At 53.6% G+C, this 16,261-nt stretch overlaps 1 protein-coding gene across 2 annotated transcripts in view; it reads right to left on the bottom strand.

Moving 5' to 3' along the window:
- Positions 1 to 6,217: 6,217 nt before the first annotated feature.
- Positions 6,218 to 16,261, bottom strand: part of Efcab6 (EF-hand calcium binding domain 6) — a 188,341-nt gene continuing 178,297 nt past the window's right edge. For both annotated transcript variants that reach the window (XM_059248006.1, XM_059248008.1), the window contains 5 exons: positions 13,359 to 13,601; positions 12,068 to 12,218; positions 11,698 to 11,882; positions 7,778 to 7,927; positions 6,218 to 6,650 (listed from right to left, as the gene is read on the bottom strand). In XM_059248006.1, coding sequence (XP_059103989.1) covers positions 6,528 to 6,650; positions 7,778 to 7,927; positions 11,698 to 11,882; positions 12,068 to 12,218; positions 13,359 to 13,601 — 852 coding nt within the window. In that variant the 3' untranslated portion in view covers positions 6,218 to 6,527. The remainder of the gene's footprint in view (positions 6,651 to 7,777; positions 7,928 to 11,697; positions 11,883 to 12,067; positions 12,219 to 13,358; positions 13,602 to 16,261) is intronic.

The raw sequence follows: 16,261 nt of genomic DNA, 5'->3' as shown, positions 1-16,261 counted from the left end.
GTCAAGCATGTCAGACAATAAAGTCTTTGTAAAAAGAAAAGAGCTGAGTCTGCCTGGATGCTCTTTCTGTGGGTGTCCCTGGGTCATGAGGGGGCAGAGGGAGGAAGAACTCCAAGTTCTAGAGGCTGAAGAATCCCTCCCCCGTGTGTTGGTGACTACGCCCTCTGCTTAGCTCCACCTCCCGTGTGCACAGGGGCTGCAGAGGTGGTGTCATGGGCGGGGCTGTGCTTGACTGGATGTCTGAGCTCCTAAATGAAGCACGGCGGTGTGGTCCAAGTGCTGGTTTGTTCTGAAAGCGACATGGCAGACCAGCCCTAGACAGACAAAAGGTTCACATATTTCCTAAGTGTAGCATGAATCTTAAAGGTCTTATTAATAAAATCAAACCTGAGGCCAGTTATTGGGGTGAATGCTGGAAGATCAGAGAAGCAGAACAAGCCACAGCTACCTCGCCTCGCCAGTTCCTCAGCTGATCCTGTTTCCTCAGACTGGAAGCTTCTCAGTCCTTATCCAGAATGAATCTCAGCTGAACTGCTGCTCGAAAGCCTGAAAGCTTAACCAGCCAAATGCTTCTAGTTTCTGGTCTTCACGTCTTATATATCTTTCTGTTTTTGCCATCACTCCCTAGGATTAAAGGCTCACTTCTTGGGATTAAAGGCATGTGTCACATGCCTGGCTGTTTCCAATGTGGCCTTGAACTCACTGAGATCCAGAGGGATTTTTACCTCTGGAATGCTAGGATTAAAGGTGTGAGTGCCACCATTTTCTAGCCTTTGTATCTAGTGGCTGTTCTGTCTCTGACCCCAGATAAGTTTATTAGGGTGCACAATATTTTGGGGAACACAACACCACCACACCTAAGTCTCTTCTGGCTACAAAATTTCTATCATTTCTACCCATCCATCTACCCAACTATTCATCTTTCCACACAGTCACTCACTTGTTCATTGGTTCATATTTTCATATACTCATCCATCTACTCACCCAGCAAGCTATCCATCATCCATCCACCATCCATCCATCCATCCACCATCCATCCAGTTATCCATCCATCCATCCATCATCTATCCATCCATCCACCATCCATCCATCCATCTATCCAGTTATCCATCCATCCACCATCCATCCATCCATCCATCCACCATCCATCCAGTTATCCATCCATCCATCCATCATCCATCCATCCACCATCCATCCATCCATCCATCCAGCCAGCCAGCCAGCCATTCAGCCAGCCAGCTAACCATCTATATCCATCCACAAAATTATCCATCTTTCTATGCACCAACCAAGCTATCCATCTCTGTACGCATCTGACCATACACTACTGATGGAACCATTAATTTACCTGACCCTCTCAGGCTATCCCTCCATTTATCCACCCACTCATCCATCCACCCATCAAGTTATCCATTCTTCAATCCACCCACCCATCCTATATAACCCGCATCCAGCTCTTTCTTGATCCAGACACAACCCTTAGCACTTCCCAAAGGGCCTGGCTTGGATTACACAAATGGTGGTGGTGACGGGAACAGATGTAGAAGGGAAGATTGGTAAAGGTAGATGTGAGGACCAAGGCCACAGAGAGCGAAGGATGGCAGTGGACATGGGCTGCTAGTCACTGAAAGGGGGTGTGGAAGTAAAAACGGGTAAAGCCATGGATCTGGGGCAGAAAAGGCCTGAGGAGTGGCCTAGGACAGCTATATAATAACCACCTCATAAACCTTTCCTCAGACTGGTTCCCTGCCCAGGGCCTCACGGGCCTGCAGCATCCTGTCCTGGGACCTTGACCATTGCTCCTGAAGCCCTGTTCAGTCTGAGGAAGCACCAACTTCTGCCTATAACCACTGGAGCCACAGTAGGCTGCCTGGGCCCTCTGAGGCTGTTGCCTTAGGTGCCATCATCACATTGGAGCTGCTTTGGTGCACCAGAGTCTCTGGAGCCCTCCCTCCCTCCCTCCCTCCCTCCCTCCCTCCCACCTCCCTTCCTTCTCACTTCACACATTAGGCAAGCACTCTGCTCTTGAGCTGTACCCCTCCACAGCCCTGTTGAGATGGTAACAGGAGTCAGCTGACAAGAACTCATCAGAGCATGTGGATGTCTTGGCCCTCCTATCTCCATCTCCTGAGGGCCGGACTCACAGGGAACTACCAGGCTCACGGGGCCCTGGGGGTCGGAACTCTGATTCTCTTGCTTGCACACATGTGCTTTAACGAACACCAAGCCATCTCTCCCGCCTCTTGCTGATGATATTTAAAATCTCTGTCTATTCTCTCCATCTGTGGGTTAGTCTTTCTAGTTCCATTCTCAGAGCAAATGTTGAATTTTTTCTATTAAGCCCAATTTGTCATTTTTTCCTCTCGTTCCACTGTTCTTTGGATACTGTTATCATTTGTAACAGGGGTTTCCCAAAGTCTCATGTAGTGACAGGCAGTCATCAACCTGTGGCTCTACTGGGAGGCGGGGTCTAGCAGGAGGAAGTTAGGTTACTGCAGGCATATGGTCAGAGAGGGTGTTGGGAGCCCAGCTAACTCCCTTCCTGGCTGCCCCAAGGTGAGCAGTCCTCTCCACCATGCCTTCCTGTTACATGGACCACACAGCCAATGGCCGGGACCTCTGAGAAGGTGGGCCAAACGGAACCTTCCTTCCTTAGAAGTGTTCCATCTTGGGTGTTTTGTTACGGCAAGGAAAAGCTGACGAATGCAGGTGTTGCTTCCAAACTCAAGGCTGTGCAGGTTTCTCTCATGTTTCAGTTCTGTTTCACACACCTGTGCATTCCAGGATCGTATTACATGGTGTGGGGTGTGCCAAGGTTCACGTTCTGCACACAGGCATTGTTCCTCCACGTGTCAGAATGAGCTGGGTGCATCCGTGGGGGACATTTCTGGGCTTCTCATTTTGTCCCATCATCCTTTGCTGACACTATCCCTGAGTACCGTGCTTGGGTGTGGATCTTCAGATCGGCCCATGTGAGCCCTCTAATTTTGTTTGTTTCTAATTTCTGCTTTTGAGGGAGAATACTCTAGCCTTCATTTTCTACATACATCGTTGGGTTAGCTGGTTGCTGTCTATCAAAAACACCCTCTGAGATCCTGGCTGGGACTGTATAGAAGGCACTGTTCAAACTGTGCGGGGTTGGCGATGACTCAGTGGTTAAGGGCACTTGCTGCTCTTGCAGAAGTCCGGAGTTCAATTCCCAGAGCCTACATGGGGTGGTTCACAACCACCTGCAACTTGAGCTCCCGAGGATTTGACTTTCTCTTCTAGTCTTTGCAGGCACCTGCACACATGTGGCAGACAGACACATATACACACATACGATAATGTAAATCTCGGGGAAGACACAACTGTGAAGATGTATCCACAGTCTTCCCACCCAGGAGCACCGCACATCTCTGCACGTTGATCTCTGGTTTTGTTTTTCAATGTTCCATAGTCTGCCACTGTTCAGGAGGACCTGTGGAGTTTTTTTTAGGTTTATGTGTTCTCCATTCCAGTTGTGCCTGCTAACTGGAGATGCTAGTGACGTCCAATGACCTGGCGGCACACTGCCTACTTAATTCTAGGAGCGTTCTGGCTCTTAGGAATGTCCTGTGCAGTCAGTCATGCTGGTTCAGCACAACCATTCTTGTTTCGACTGCTGAGAGAAGTTTGTCTGTGTGTGTGTGTGGGTGGGGGGGGTAACGAGTGTGCACAGGTGTGTGCCTGCATGTGTATGGGCGTGCATTCGAGTGCACATGTATATGTGCATGCATGCATGTAGACCAGAGATCAACCTTGGGTGACTTCCTTGGTTGCTCTCCACCTTATTTTTGAACCAGGGTCTCCCCTGAATCTTAAATCACCAAGTAGGCTAGGCTGGCCGCCTGATGAGCCCCAGGGATTTGCCTGTCTCCACCTCTCCCAGCGCTGAATTCCAAGCACATGCCACCGCGCCGCCCTACTTTTAAATGTTTCCTTTGTGTGTCTATGAAGCTGCATCCCCTGCTTGGGTAGGGTCCTTCGCGAGCTGTGGTGTTTCTGCCATTCTCCTCTCAGCTCTCATCTTTGGCCATCTGGGGAGAGGTGGTTCCTGGGAAGAGGTGTTCGGGTCTTCACCCTGGCCCTCTGCAGGCAGTGGGCCTCTTCCCTTCGCGGGTTCCACATCTGTCTGGTAGGACGCACCAGGGTGTGCGTGTGGCTGCACCCGGCCCTGTGTTCTTCCTTCTGGTGTTCAGTTCTTCCTTCTGGAGGTTCTCTACCGCACACTCCTTCCCTGGGTTCTCTTTACTTTTCTCCTGCCCGACAGCTCCAGTCTGTCGTTTTCCAGGCTCTTCTCTCTGCATCTATCCACACATTGCCGACCCACTACCGTGTCCATTGCCGACCATTGCCGACCCGCCACCGCGTCCATTGCCGACCATTGCAGACCCGCCACCGCGTCCATTGCCGACCATTGCTGACGCGCCACTGCGTCCATTGCTGACCATTGCCGACCCACCGCCGCGTCCATTGCGTCCATTGCCGACCCACTGCCGCATCCATTGCTCCACTTGCCGACAAGCCCATCATGTCACTGCCTTGACATTTGCAGCATTTGTCTTGGTCCCCGGGTTTTCCTCTGTGCTGGAGTTTCCTGTGTAGTCATGTTTACGGTCTTCCTTTTCCATTACCATTTATAACAAGCAGGTCTGCTTCTTCAACCTTCTGGTAGTTTCCAAAATCCACGCTGAATCTGAGCCTCATGCTTGTCTCTGTTGGCTTTGGAACGTCGGGTCATACTTATGTTGAAAGCTGGGCGTGTAGACCAAGGGGCTTGCACCCTTTCCCATTCAGGGACAGGAAGTGAGTATTCTGGGCTTTGTGGGCTACCTCAAGTCCCGCCTTCTTCTACTGCTGCCATCCTCTTCCTCTCTCAGCTCCTCAACAGTGCTAGACAAGAGTGTCTCAGCCATGGGAATCCAGGGGTTGGCTTTGCCTTCTGAGGAGGAACTGGCGGAAGAAACAGCAGGTTCTGAGTTCAAGGTTGTGTGAGAGTCAGTGTGGGGAAGATGAAGGCCAAGGCACCGGATGAGATGAGTGCCAAGTTCTAGGCACACATGTGAGCACCCACCACCGCCTCACTCCAAGCCCCACACTGTGGATTTCAATAGGTTACTCAACAAATGCAGGGACCCTTTTGGTTTCTGGGGTTGGAATGACACATACCAGCTCTCCTAAGAGCCCAGCGTCCCCTGGTCTGTGTTAGTGAGGGACTGCAGTGTAACCCTATTGGAGGTGTCACACCAGCCTTCTGGCTGACAGTGCTGGGAAGCTGGAGATGTGGCCAAGTTTAGAGAGTAGGTCTCCCTGTGCCAAAAAGTCCGGCAGAGCGGATCCCTGAACCCAAACTACCATCCACTTTGCAGCTTCGCTTTCTTCCTGAGAGAGGGATCCAGAGGCCAGGCCTGGCCAGCCTAAAGACCTTCCCCAGGTGTGGGTGCAAAGCAGGTCTGCATTCTCACCCTACTAGCTGGACTTGGTGCCGAGTGCTATGGTCAGGAGGGGAGGGGTGGGGGTGCGCCCTGCATGGGGATGCTGCCCCCGACTGCCCTCCCCAGAGGTCATGGGAGGCTCCCCAAGCAGGTGACCTTAGAGTTGGACCTTGGAAGGAATGTGGGACTCAGCAGAAGAGGGTAGGGACGTTGACCTAGTTTGCTACTGCTGTATAAACACCATGACCAAAACCAATTTGGGGAGGAAAAGGTTTATTTCATCTTACAGCTCTCAGATCACTCTCCATCACGGAGGGATGCCAGGGCAGGAACTAGAGGCAGGCGCTGATGCAGAGGCCATAGAGGAACGCTGCTTACTGGCTTGCTCCCCATGGCTTGCTCAGACTCCTTTCTCATATGATTCAGGACCACCTGGCCAGGGGTGGCACTGCTCACAGTGGGCTGGGCCCCCCATATCAATCATTAATCAAGAAAATGCCCGACAGACTTGCCTACAGGCCAAGCTGATGGAGGAAATTTCCCCGTTGAGGCTCCCTCTTCTCAGATAACTCTAGCTTGTGCCAAGCTGGCAAAAAAAAAAAAAAAACTAACCAGGGTGGACATGGACATAGAGATCCAGCTGTCCTCTGATCTAAGATGGAAGAGGGTGGGCAGAAGCAGCCTTGGCCCTTGAATAATAGTGCAGGGACCGTGGATGGGAGGGGGTGCCCTGCAGGCAATCATGAACAAACCCCCAAGAATCCCAAGTTTTGAAACATTTTATTAGTAGTAGTTCTTTTAAAGTCTCAAGAGTCATTCCTGCAAAGACTATTTTATTTGCTCAAACTAGTGAGTGAGGACGCCCAAGGCCAGCGGCCGCCCTGCTGTTGTGAGAAGCCCTAAAGGGGGTTGGAGCGAGAGCCTGCACATCTCAGGAGCCTGATGCTGGGTAGGGTTAGGCTCTGAAGCCGCTTTGGGGAATTCACTACAGCCCTCCATGGTCTGGTTTTGCTAATCTTGGGGACAGACCCTGAGGCCCCATCTGTCCCCAGTGCAGCCCTGCCTGGATGTCTACTGCAGGAAGGCACGCAGGAAGTCATTGTAGGAAATCTTGGAAGAGAGTGACTTGTCATAGTACTCGAGCACGTGGAAGAACTCCTCCTCCGACAGGTTGATGCTGTACTGCCGAAGCACCTGGTGGGCGGGAGGCTGGTTCAGCAGTACTGGTGGCTGCAGGTGACTCCCTCATCCCTCACCCGCAGGTTCAGGGCGCGGAGGAGCCCCGGCTGGAGATGCTATGTGCCCGCCATTACCACCTCTTTCCTCCTCAGTGGCAGGACCCAGGGCACCTTCTCTGAAGGGAAGGGGCATGCCTTTTTTCTTAATCTGGGATGAGGTGGGGGCTCCAGAAGCCACCTTGGACCGTGAGGTGGGGAAGGAAGCTGGGTGTTGAGGGTCGCAGGACAAAACTGGATCCCTGACCCCACTGCTGTGCTGGCTCGGGAAGTCCCACCTCTGGCCTTCTACATGGTAAGGAAGAGCCTTGCTCCTGATGCTGCTACTGCCTTCTTACCCTCACAGTCCAGACAAATCCTGCTAGAGATTCCTGATAATGAGTAGAAATTAGCTTATAGTTTCTCCTCTGTGGCTGATGTTATCATTCATTCCTAAGAAGAGCTAGAACATGGGCTAAAAGACCCCAGGGCGCCAGGATTAGAGCAGCTGGTGGCCATTGTGCCCAATGGGAGAAAAGCAGAAGAGGAAACTGAGGCCCCACTCACACCTCTATGTCCCTCACCTCTGGCTCTGCTGAAGACATTCCCATCTCACTGTCCTCTATGCTTGCCACACCCTGGGTCCCTGGGAAGGGGAAGAGAACCCTAATCTTATTGTCTCCCATCCGTGATGGACTAAGACAGACTCCCTGGCTGGGATGGCACCTGGCCCCAGCGTGCATGGGAGGCTGGAGCGGGGTTTGAGGAGTTGGGTTGTGGGTGGGATTCTGAGGGTGGCACTCTCAGAGTTATGTGGCACCCAGGATCAGCTGAAGCCAAATGGCACCACTCTACTGTGCACTGTGGGGTGCCGTGGAGCTCCCCGTGTGGGAGGCTGTATCACATACACACTCTTGGGCTGTCCCAACAGTCCCAAGACCCTGATAGGACACAGGAAAAGAAGCTGTAGCCTTCAAGTAAGGAGTGAGAAGGCCACAGAGCCAGGGCCTCCATGGGCAAGCACAGGGGCTCTTTTGAGCTTTCCATGCTACTGGCCTTTTCATGCTACCTGCTCCAGGCGCACAGCCACAGAGAGCAGAGTCTTACCTTCCTGAAGTCAGCCACACTCAGGAGCCCTGTCCCGTTCTCATCGTAGGCCTTGAAGGTACGCCGCATGGGCCTCCAGCAGTGAACAATCTTGGGCTGGATCCGCAGCAAGGCTGAGTAAAAGGATGGAGTCTCCACACCGGCTTCTTTCTAAAACCGAGATTAGGGAAGCACTTGGGAACTGAGTGGGCCTGGAGGACACACTGCACACCGTCCCCTCAGCTGGTGGCCTGGAGGACATACTGCACACCGTCCCCTCAGCTGGTGGCCTGGAGGACACACTGCACACCATCCCCTCAGCTGGTGGCCTGGAGGACACACTGCATACTGTCCCCTTAGCTGGTGGCCTGGAGGACACACTGCACACCGTCCCCTCAGCTGGTGGCCTGGAGGACATACTGCACACCATCCCCTCAGCTGGTGGCCTGGAGGACACACTGCACACCATCCCCTCAGCTGGTGGCCTGGAGGACACACTGCACACCGTCCCCTCAGCTGGTGGCCTGGAGGACATACTGCACACCGTCCCCTCAGCTGGTGGCCTGGAGGACACACTGCACACCGTCCCCTCAGCTGGTGGCCTGGAGGACACACTGCATACCGTCCCCTCAGCTGGTGGCCTGGAGGACACACTGCACACCATCCCCTCAGCTGGTGTCCTGACTCTGCTCCGTGTCTCTGCAATGAGGGCTGTTCAGATCGACCACCTCAGGGTGCAGAGGCTTGTGGGAACACCTCAGAGTTACCACAATCTGGGGGGAGGGGCCTTCTTCCTACCTCCAGTTCTCAGATGGAACCTTGAGGCTGAGGGAGGGAACATGATCCCAGCTCTCATCCAGTCACAGTAGAGGTCCCATGTGCAAGGACAGGGCCATGCAGACACTAGGCCAATTTCAAAGTCATGCAAAGAGGAGGCCTTCTAGGAGGTTCTTGTGATGCAGGGCATTGGGAAAGCTACAGGGTGTGAAGGGTAAAGGGAAGTACCACCAAACTGCTTATTCCTTTAGGTACCATGGGATGAAAACAGGATGTCTGAGTATTTTATCCCCAACACACATCTGCATATCATGGAGGTGATCTACAGGCAAGAGCAGGAAGCCAGTCCCAGGAAAGCCTAGTTGCAACCTGGGGCTACCTAAAACAAACTAGCGAGGTTACACTGCTTCCAGTTTGTATGTAAATTAGCACCTGGGAAGAAGACACCCCCAGGGCCCCAGAGCTTGGCTAGCTCACAATCTGCCCACTTGTGAGGGACCTGCCTAACCTGGCTCACCCATACCAGTGCTCGGCCCAACCCAGCCCAGCCAACCCTGCTGCTGCCTGTGGCCCAAACTGTCTCCCCATGCCACGTCTGTCCCCTCTGTTGGAAGTTCTGAGCAAACTGGAACCTCCAAAGGAGGAAATCTCCCTTTCAGCTTCTCTGCCATGTGGCTTCTGAGCTGAGGCTGTGGTACACCGTGGCCAGGATGGCACAGGGCTCCTCTCTCTTAGGAGGGTTGGGGGGGGGGGCAGGGAGTCTTTCCAACCAAGGAAGGAGAAACCATTCTGTACTCGATGGACACCTGGGGCAGGGGAGTCCAGTGGGTGTGTTCTGGGACAGCTGGCCAGAGCCCAGTCTCCTGTGCCACTCAGAGCTCCCATCATGGCCCTCCAGACTGTCTAGGGATGGGGAAAGGTCGGAAGGCGCCCTCTACTCTAGAGAGTGGGTCAAAAGAGGCATCAACACACTCCCACAGAGACCCATCATCTGCTCCTCATAGACCATTCTAGCTCATTTCTAGAAGGGGAAACTGAGGCCAGCGGAGCAGAAGGAGACTAAAGTAGGGGAGGCTTTGCCGGGTACAAGATCCCCTATGGTTCTCCAACTAGGTTCCTGGGTCCCAAGAGACTCCACGGAGGACCAGAACAGCATCTCCTGCCCATAGGGCTGGGCTAGCTTGAGGCACACACTTGGCTTTGCCTTTAACTGGCTCCTACAGGTAAGCAGCATCAGGTACTGGATCTCACCTAGAACTTTCTGTGTGTGGCTTCCTGCATGGCTTTTAGGACGGACCATTTGCTCCAGTCCCTCTGATGACTGCCCAGGTGGGTGTGTGGGTGGGGAGAGGTCATCAGCCCCCACTGAGCTATAAGGAGATTGGAACTGGATTTGCTTGCTCCTGGGCCTCGTGAGCTATTCAAGCAATGCTCCCCACTCTGCTGCCCAGCAGTGCTCCCAGCCCCGCAGCGGCACTCGGCACTCCTCATCTGACTCAGCATCACAGACTATGGGAGAGGGGCCTAGAATGCACTTTGTAGTTCCACGTTCGGGAGAAATGTGAGCAAGGCTCAGGGTGTCATAGAGCTTGGGGAAGCGCTGGATGTGGTTTTAATGACTGTTTCACAACTGAGAAGGGAAGGGAAGAGCCAGGGCTGCTCCCCTGGTTGGGTCGTAGTGTCTTTGCCATCTTTTGAAGCCACAGCTAAGTGCTGGTGATGAGGCAGGAAGATTATTGCAAGGAGTTTCAGGCCAGCCTGGCTTACACGGTGAGACCCTGTCTCCAAAAGCTTTGTCCACCAACAAAGAAAGAGAAAAGGCAAGCAAGAATAAAATGAAGGACAATCACAGAGGATGAGCAGGGGTGGTGGTGGGGTGGGGTGTGGTAGGTGTGGTGTGGTGTGGTGGTGTGGGTGGTGGTGGGGTGTGGTGGAGTGGGTAGTGGTGGGGTAGGTGTGGTGGTGTGGGTGGTGTGGGTGGTGTGGTGTGGTGTGGTGGGGTGGGTGGTGGTGGGGTGGGGCTGGTGGTGGGTTGGTGGGGTGGGGTTGGTGGTGTGGTGGGGTGGGTGGTGGTGTGGGGTTGGTGGGGGGGGGGTGGTGTGTTGGGGTGGGTGGTGGTGTGGTGTGGTGGTGGTGTGGTATGGTGGTGTGGTGGTGGGGTGGGGCTGGTGGTGGGTTGGTGGGGTGGGGTTGGTGGTGGGGTGGGGTGGTATGGTGGTGTGGTGTGTTGTGTTGGGGTGGGTGGTGGTGTGGTATGTTGGGGTGGGTGGTGGTGTGGTGTGGTGTGGTGGTGTGGTGTGTTGGGGTGGGTGGTGGTGTGGTGGTGTGGTGTGGTGGTGTGGTGTGGTGGGGTGGGTAATGTGGTGGTGTGGTGTGGTATGGTGGGGTGGGTGGGGTGGTATGGTGGGGGTGGGTGGTCGTGGGGTAGGTGGTGGTGTGGTGTGGTGTGGTGTGGTATGGTGTGGTGGTATGGTGGGGTGTGGTGGGGTGGGTGGTGCTTGGGTGTTAGAGAGTTGCTCAAGCCCCACCCACACTCAGCCCGGGCTCCACCCCCGGCTGTACATTCACAGCCAAGTTTTGAAGATTTAATTTGGCTGTGAGCCCTGGGCCCCCACATGCCCACTTTGCCATTTCTTTAACTCCTGGGGCACTGTGCAGGGAAAAAGCACTGCCCCACCCCGAGAAAGACCACTGTAAATGACTCCCACCAAAGACCTTCAGCCTCCAGTTCCAGAAGCAGAGAGAAGACTTCTTTCCATTATTTTTAAAGAAATCGAGCTTCTAGGACGTTTTAAATGTCACAGTTAGATCTGATGCCCCCCAAGTCCCATCTTTGCCCCCTTTACCCTACCTGCAGGAACATGCCTTGACATACACGCCCCGCCATCTTAGCTGACAGACATGGTGGCCACCTTCCACCGTCCTGGCCTTTGGGTAGTGGGGGATGAAGGTGCAGGGCATCACTCCCAGAGTGAGTGGGTAGCCAGAGATCCAAGGGGCATTTGTGGGGAGGTTGCAGTGACATCTGGGGACATCTGTCAGGTGAGTCCTGGCTGGTGGCAGGGCAGGGCCAGGCTCTGACCAGCAGCCCCCGGGGATCCCGTGTGTCCAGGTCCACCTGTGCCTGGTTCAGGACACCACCGTCTCCAGGACCAAACACCTACCATCTTGTCCGCATTCTGGATCCTCATCCTCCGCATCAGTGAGGTCTCCTTGGCCTTTAGCAGAAGGACGCAGCTCTGGATGAAGTCGCAGTAGGCGAACTTGCCATTGCCCTTCAGGTCATACTTGACAATGAGCTGCTGGCTCTCCTCCTTGCTAATGTCCAGCTTGAACTTCTCGACGAGCGCTGAGGACCAAGCAGCCCACAGTGCAGTTGGTAGGGATTCAGGCATTTAAGCGGGCATTTAGCTAGAGGCTGGCTCCGCCCATGAACACGCCCACAGGCTCCTCCCATCTCCCCCCCCCCCCCCGCCCCCGCAGGGCTGGCGGGACTGATGGATGTCTCCCCAGGAGGGGTGGAGTCAGACGGACCCAGGAACTCCGTTGCGGTCACGCTCCCTTGCTTGTCAATGTCCTTCTCCTTGCATTCCTTCAGGAGCTCGCGCCAGCAGCCCTGGATCTGCTTGCGGAGCTTGCTCTCAATGGGCTCGCAGTTCTGCAGGGGTTGGGTGCCCACTGGGGTCTGTGGGGAGGGAGACAAAGGGTCTCTCAACTGGAGGTCTCATGGGGGCAGTCATGGGAACCACAGAGTGGACCTGAAGGTCAGCTCTGCAGGTGCCAGGAGAGGAGATGACCTTACTTCCACCCGCGAGCCACCTAAAGCCAACCCATAATAATCAGAACAGCTTTGGAAACAAATACATAGCCATGTTTTAGAGGAGAGCACTTCTTCTTGCCCTTCCTAAATCCCAGGAACTCCCTGAATTCCTTGGCTTGGGGTTCTCTCCACCCTCAAGAGGCAGCCTTTCTGGGGCCTGCCTCCTTAATGCTATGTGTATTTCCCCGGATTCCCAGTTCAAAGCCCCTGAGTGCTGCTGGCCAGCTCTCTGTCCAGATCTCAACAGACCAGCAACCTAATCTCCCTCCCAACACAGGGAGATTAAGGAATGTGATTCCTGTTCTACATTCCTCTGACTTCCCTGGAGACCACTGTCTGTCATCCTGAAATCTGTGACACCATAACCCTCTTGAGTGGGGACCTTTGTCCATTTTGAGCTGTAGCAAAACCCAGTGCATAGTAGGTATACAGAAGACGGTGGTAGAGCACACGATGGGCACTCTGTCTGGGGCCATACTACTCTAGAGACAAGGTATAAGCACACAGCAGCTGCCTTGTGGGCACTTGTAGTGCGTTCTCAGTTGCCCTGCCCTGGAGACTGTCGTTCAAGGCAGGCATCCCCAGGAGCCTCCTTCTGGCAAGCCTGGGATGACTCGGTCTAGGGCTCAGGGCTCTGTGTCACACTGAGGACTGAGGCCCAGGAAAACACCCTAGGCCTCACCTGGCTCTGGTGTAAATTGGGAACACATTCATCAGTATGGATGGTGCCCAAGGTCAGGGGACTGTCCCTCTCAGAGCCAGGTTTCCTGCCTATGGATGCTGTGCCCTTCTCCTGTCTCTTCTTCCCCTTTTGGCTCTTTCCACCCTGCCCCGCCCCCACCCTTGCTCAAACTCGTCCCCCCCCCCCACCGCCTAGAGCCTCCCCCAGACTCATGAACCCAGTCTCTCAGTCACCTGCAGTCTGAGGGAGAAACACCGGGGCCCCTTTGTGTGCATGGACCTGCCCGGAGGTGACATGGGACCCGTATCAGGCTGGGAACTCACACAGGGGTGACTCCGTGATTTCGACGCAGATCTGGAGTCCCGAGAAGGAGAGCAGAGGGTGGATCTGGTTCCCTGGGAGACCTCAGGGGCACTGCTTCCCCTCTGGGCAACGGTCGAGTCTCCAGAGTCACCTGCGGCCATGGGCGGCGAGGGTGCTCGCTCGGTACCGAACCTGCTGAGGAAGTCCTGGTACTTGAGCCTCCCCTTGGTGTTGACGGGCATCTCGCTCCACAGCCTGTCAAACTAATGGCAGCAAGTCAGTCCCAGGGGAGTGTGAACCCAGCGGGAGAGACTCTCCTCTGGGGAGTCCTGGAGGAGTGGGACCAGAGGTGACAGGAGGTGACTGGGGACCAGGGATCATGTCATTTACAAAAAAAAAAAAAAAAATTAAGAAAAGAGAAAAAAAAATCCATTTGGTCTCTGCAGGATAGAAGCCTCTGGAAGACTGGGGGGGGGGGGGGGGAAGGCAAGACAAGGGGATTATTCATGGCTTCTGCAGGACATTTTTTAATTGAATTGGGTCCTCAGTGAGCAGTTTAAGGCCATTAAATCTTGTGATTAGTCACAGTGACCGAGCTGTGGTGCATAAAAACATTTTAGGAGAAAATGCAAATCAATCCGGGCCCCACCTGCATCCCAGGGAAGCTGCCGGCCTCATTTCTCAGCCGTCCCTGCACACCTGGGTCGCGGCGGCTCTCAGGTGCCGCCGCCTCAGCCTCTGCCTTTACATCCACAATTTATTTCACCCCAAAGGTAAGAAATGTCCCTCATGCAAGATGGAAAGGAAGCATTTGGAAACCGGGGAGAAGTTTATGGCTTTGCGTGGTGGCTGACTGATGCCGCAGACATGGAAACTACACACAGCACGGGACAAAGTGACAGGAGGGCTTCCCACATGAGCCCCCTCTGATGGCTACAGGACTTTCAGGGAGCAGAGAAGAAGGGCTCTTGTCCCCCCCCCTACCTGACTGCTTGCAAAACCCCCAGCTGACAGAGCCTGGCTGTCAGCCTTCCAAGGGACAGAGGCCAGGAGGCTAGGGTGGGGACAGTTTCCTGTTCCCCTTGCAGTCTAGAGGTCATTGGAAACTTAGTTTGCCCCTGGGTGTCTCCTGGGTTTATCCACAGCAAATGAATGAAAGTGACCAACTCTTGGGCTCTATCTAAAGTCCCCAAAGGCTTGCGAGCTGCCACACCAGCCTACCCTTGGGGTCAGACATGTGGGTGCATCTCTGGGATTGGAGTTAGGGCATCTTTAGGTCTGTACCACCCTGACCTGGGAATCCTCAGGCGGGAAACTGCCATGTGTGGGATTTACAAATAGACATACCAAGTATATTCCCAGAGGTTGGTGTCTGGAGCTGAGAGGATTGGAAGTCATTGAGAAAATTAAAAACAACCCATGATGGGTAATAACACTCCACACAACTGATGAGCTTGGAGATGGACTAGTCTAGGGCTTCTCCAGCTCTAGGGAGCAGAATCCTCCAGGAAGTCTGCTAAGCCCTGCCCACAGAGTTCTGACTCAACTTCAGAACCTACAGGAAGATTAAAAAAGAATATATTGAAAATGGACAAGATTCTGCCAAAAAGCAAGTGAAGTGGGCCAACACACACCGGGGACAACAGGACCCCAGTGTTCCACCAAGCAGCCTCTGCTTTACCCCAGGCTAGCTCTGGTCTCCAGATTCAGCCAGCATCTTTCACAAGTCATGTGTAGTTTTTTTTTTCACTCTTTGGGGGCTACCATCCAGCTCCCAAATAAATACATGGAGACTTATTCTTACTTATGAATCCCTGGCCTTAGCTTGGCTTGTTTCTAGCCAGCTTTTCTTAAATAATCCCATCTACCTTTTGCCTCTGGGCTTTTATCTTTCTCTATTCTATATTCCTTTCTTTCCTTCTTACTCTGGGGCTGGTTGTGTGGTTGGGTAGCTGGCCCCTAGTGCTCTCTCTTCCTCTTCACCATCCTCCCTGTTCTCTCTTTTATTTATTCTCTTTGCCTTGCAGCCCCACCTACCCCTCTCCTGCCTTGCTCTTTATTAGACCAATCAGGTGTTTTAGGCAGGCAAAGTAACACAGCTTTACAAGGCTAAACAAATGTAACACATCTTTGCATATTAAACAAATATTCCACAGCATAAATGAATGTAACACATCTTAAAATGATGTTTCACAACACTGTGAGTCTCACAGTGTTCACCCATCTGGCCACTGTGTAGACATAGCCTCATCCGCCAGCTGGAATGACCACTCTCCTGAGCCATTTGGCTGTAGGCCTCCCTTCTGCCCCCTCCTTGTCCCTACTCTCCCATGGAACTCTGAGGAACTCTCTCCATCATCACAAAACCCACATCCTCAAACTCCCTCCGAACCCAGCTCTGGCTGAAGCTGCTCCTGGGGATCATGGGAGTCTCTGAATTCCCACAGCTCCTGTGTGTCAGGTGCAGAGCTGGTCAAGGCCTCCTCTATTTGCCTCCCAGCATGGATATATGCAGCAACATCTTGCAGGCTCTGGCTTTCTCTTCACCATGCCTTCTGTTGTCATCTTTGGCCAATGCACTCCTGAAGACAAGTGGCAGGTCCCTGTCAACCCCGACTCTTTGTCTTAGTAAAGTTTCTGTTGCTGTGATAAAAGACCAACAGAATGTTGTGCTTGTGTTAGCCACTCAGAGGGCCACTCCTAAAGACTGTGTGTGATGCCCCTGGAATCTCATCTTCACTGTTCTCTTGTCCTTCTTGTCCCATTCTGTTTCCACATTTTCCTTGAAACCATCTGCTTGTCCACCTGCCCTCTGTTCTTCACCTGGCCTCCGGTGCCCACTCCACCTCTCCCTGCACCGAGCTTTCCTGGCAAAGCTGGTTTCATAACTAAATACAACAACAGTGTGACAGCTCCCAGATAA

This window comes from Peromyscus eremicus, chromosome 20, assembly GCF_949786415.1.
Source record: "Peromyscus eremicus chromosome 20, PerEre_H2_v1, whole genome shotgun sequence".
NCBI classification, from domain to species: Eukaryota; Metazoa; Chordata; class Mammalia; order Rodentia; family Cricetidae; genus Peromyscus; species Peromyscus eremicus.
This window is presented reverse-complemented; position numbering and strand designations above follow the sequence as displayed.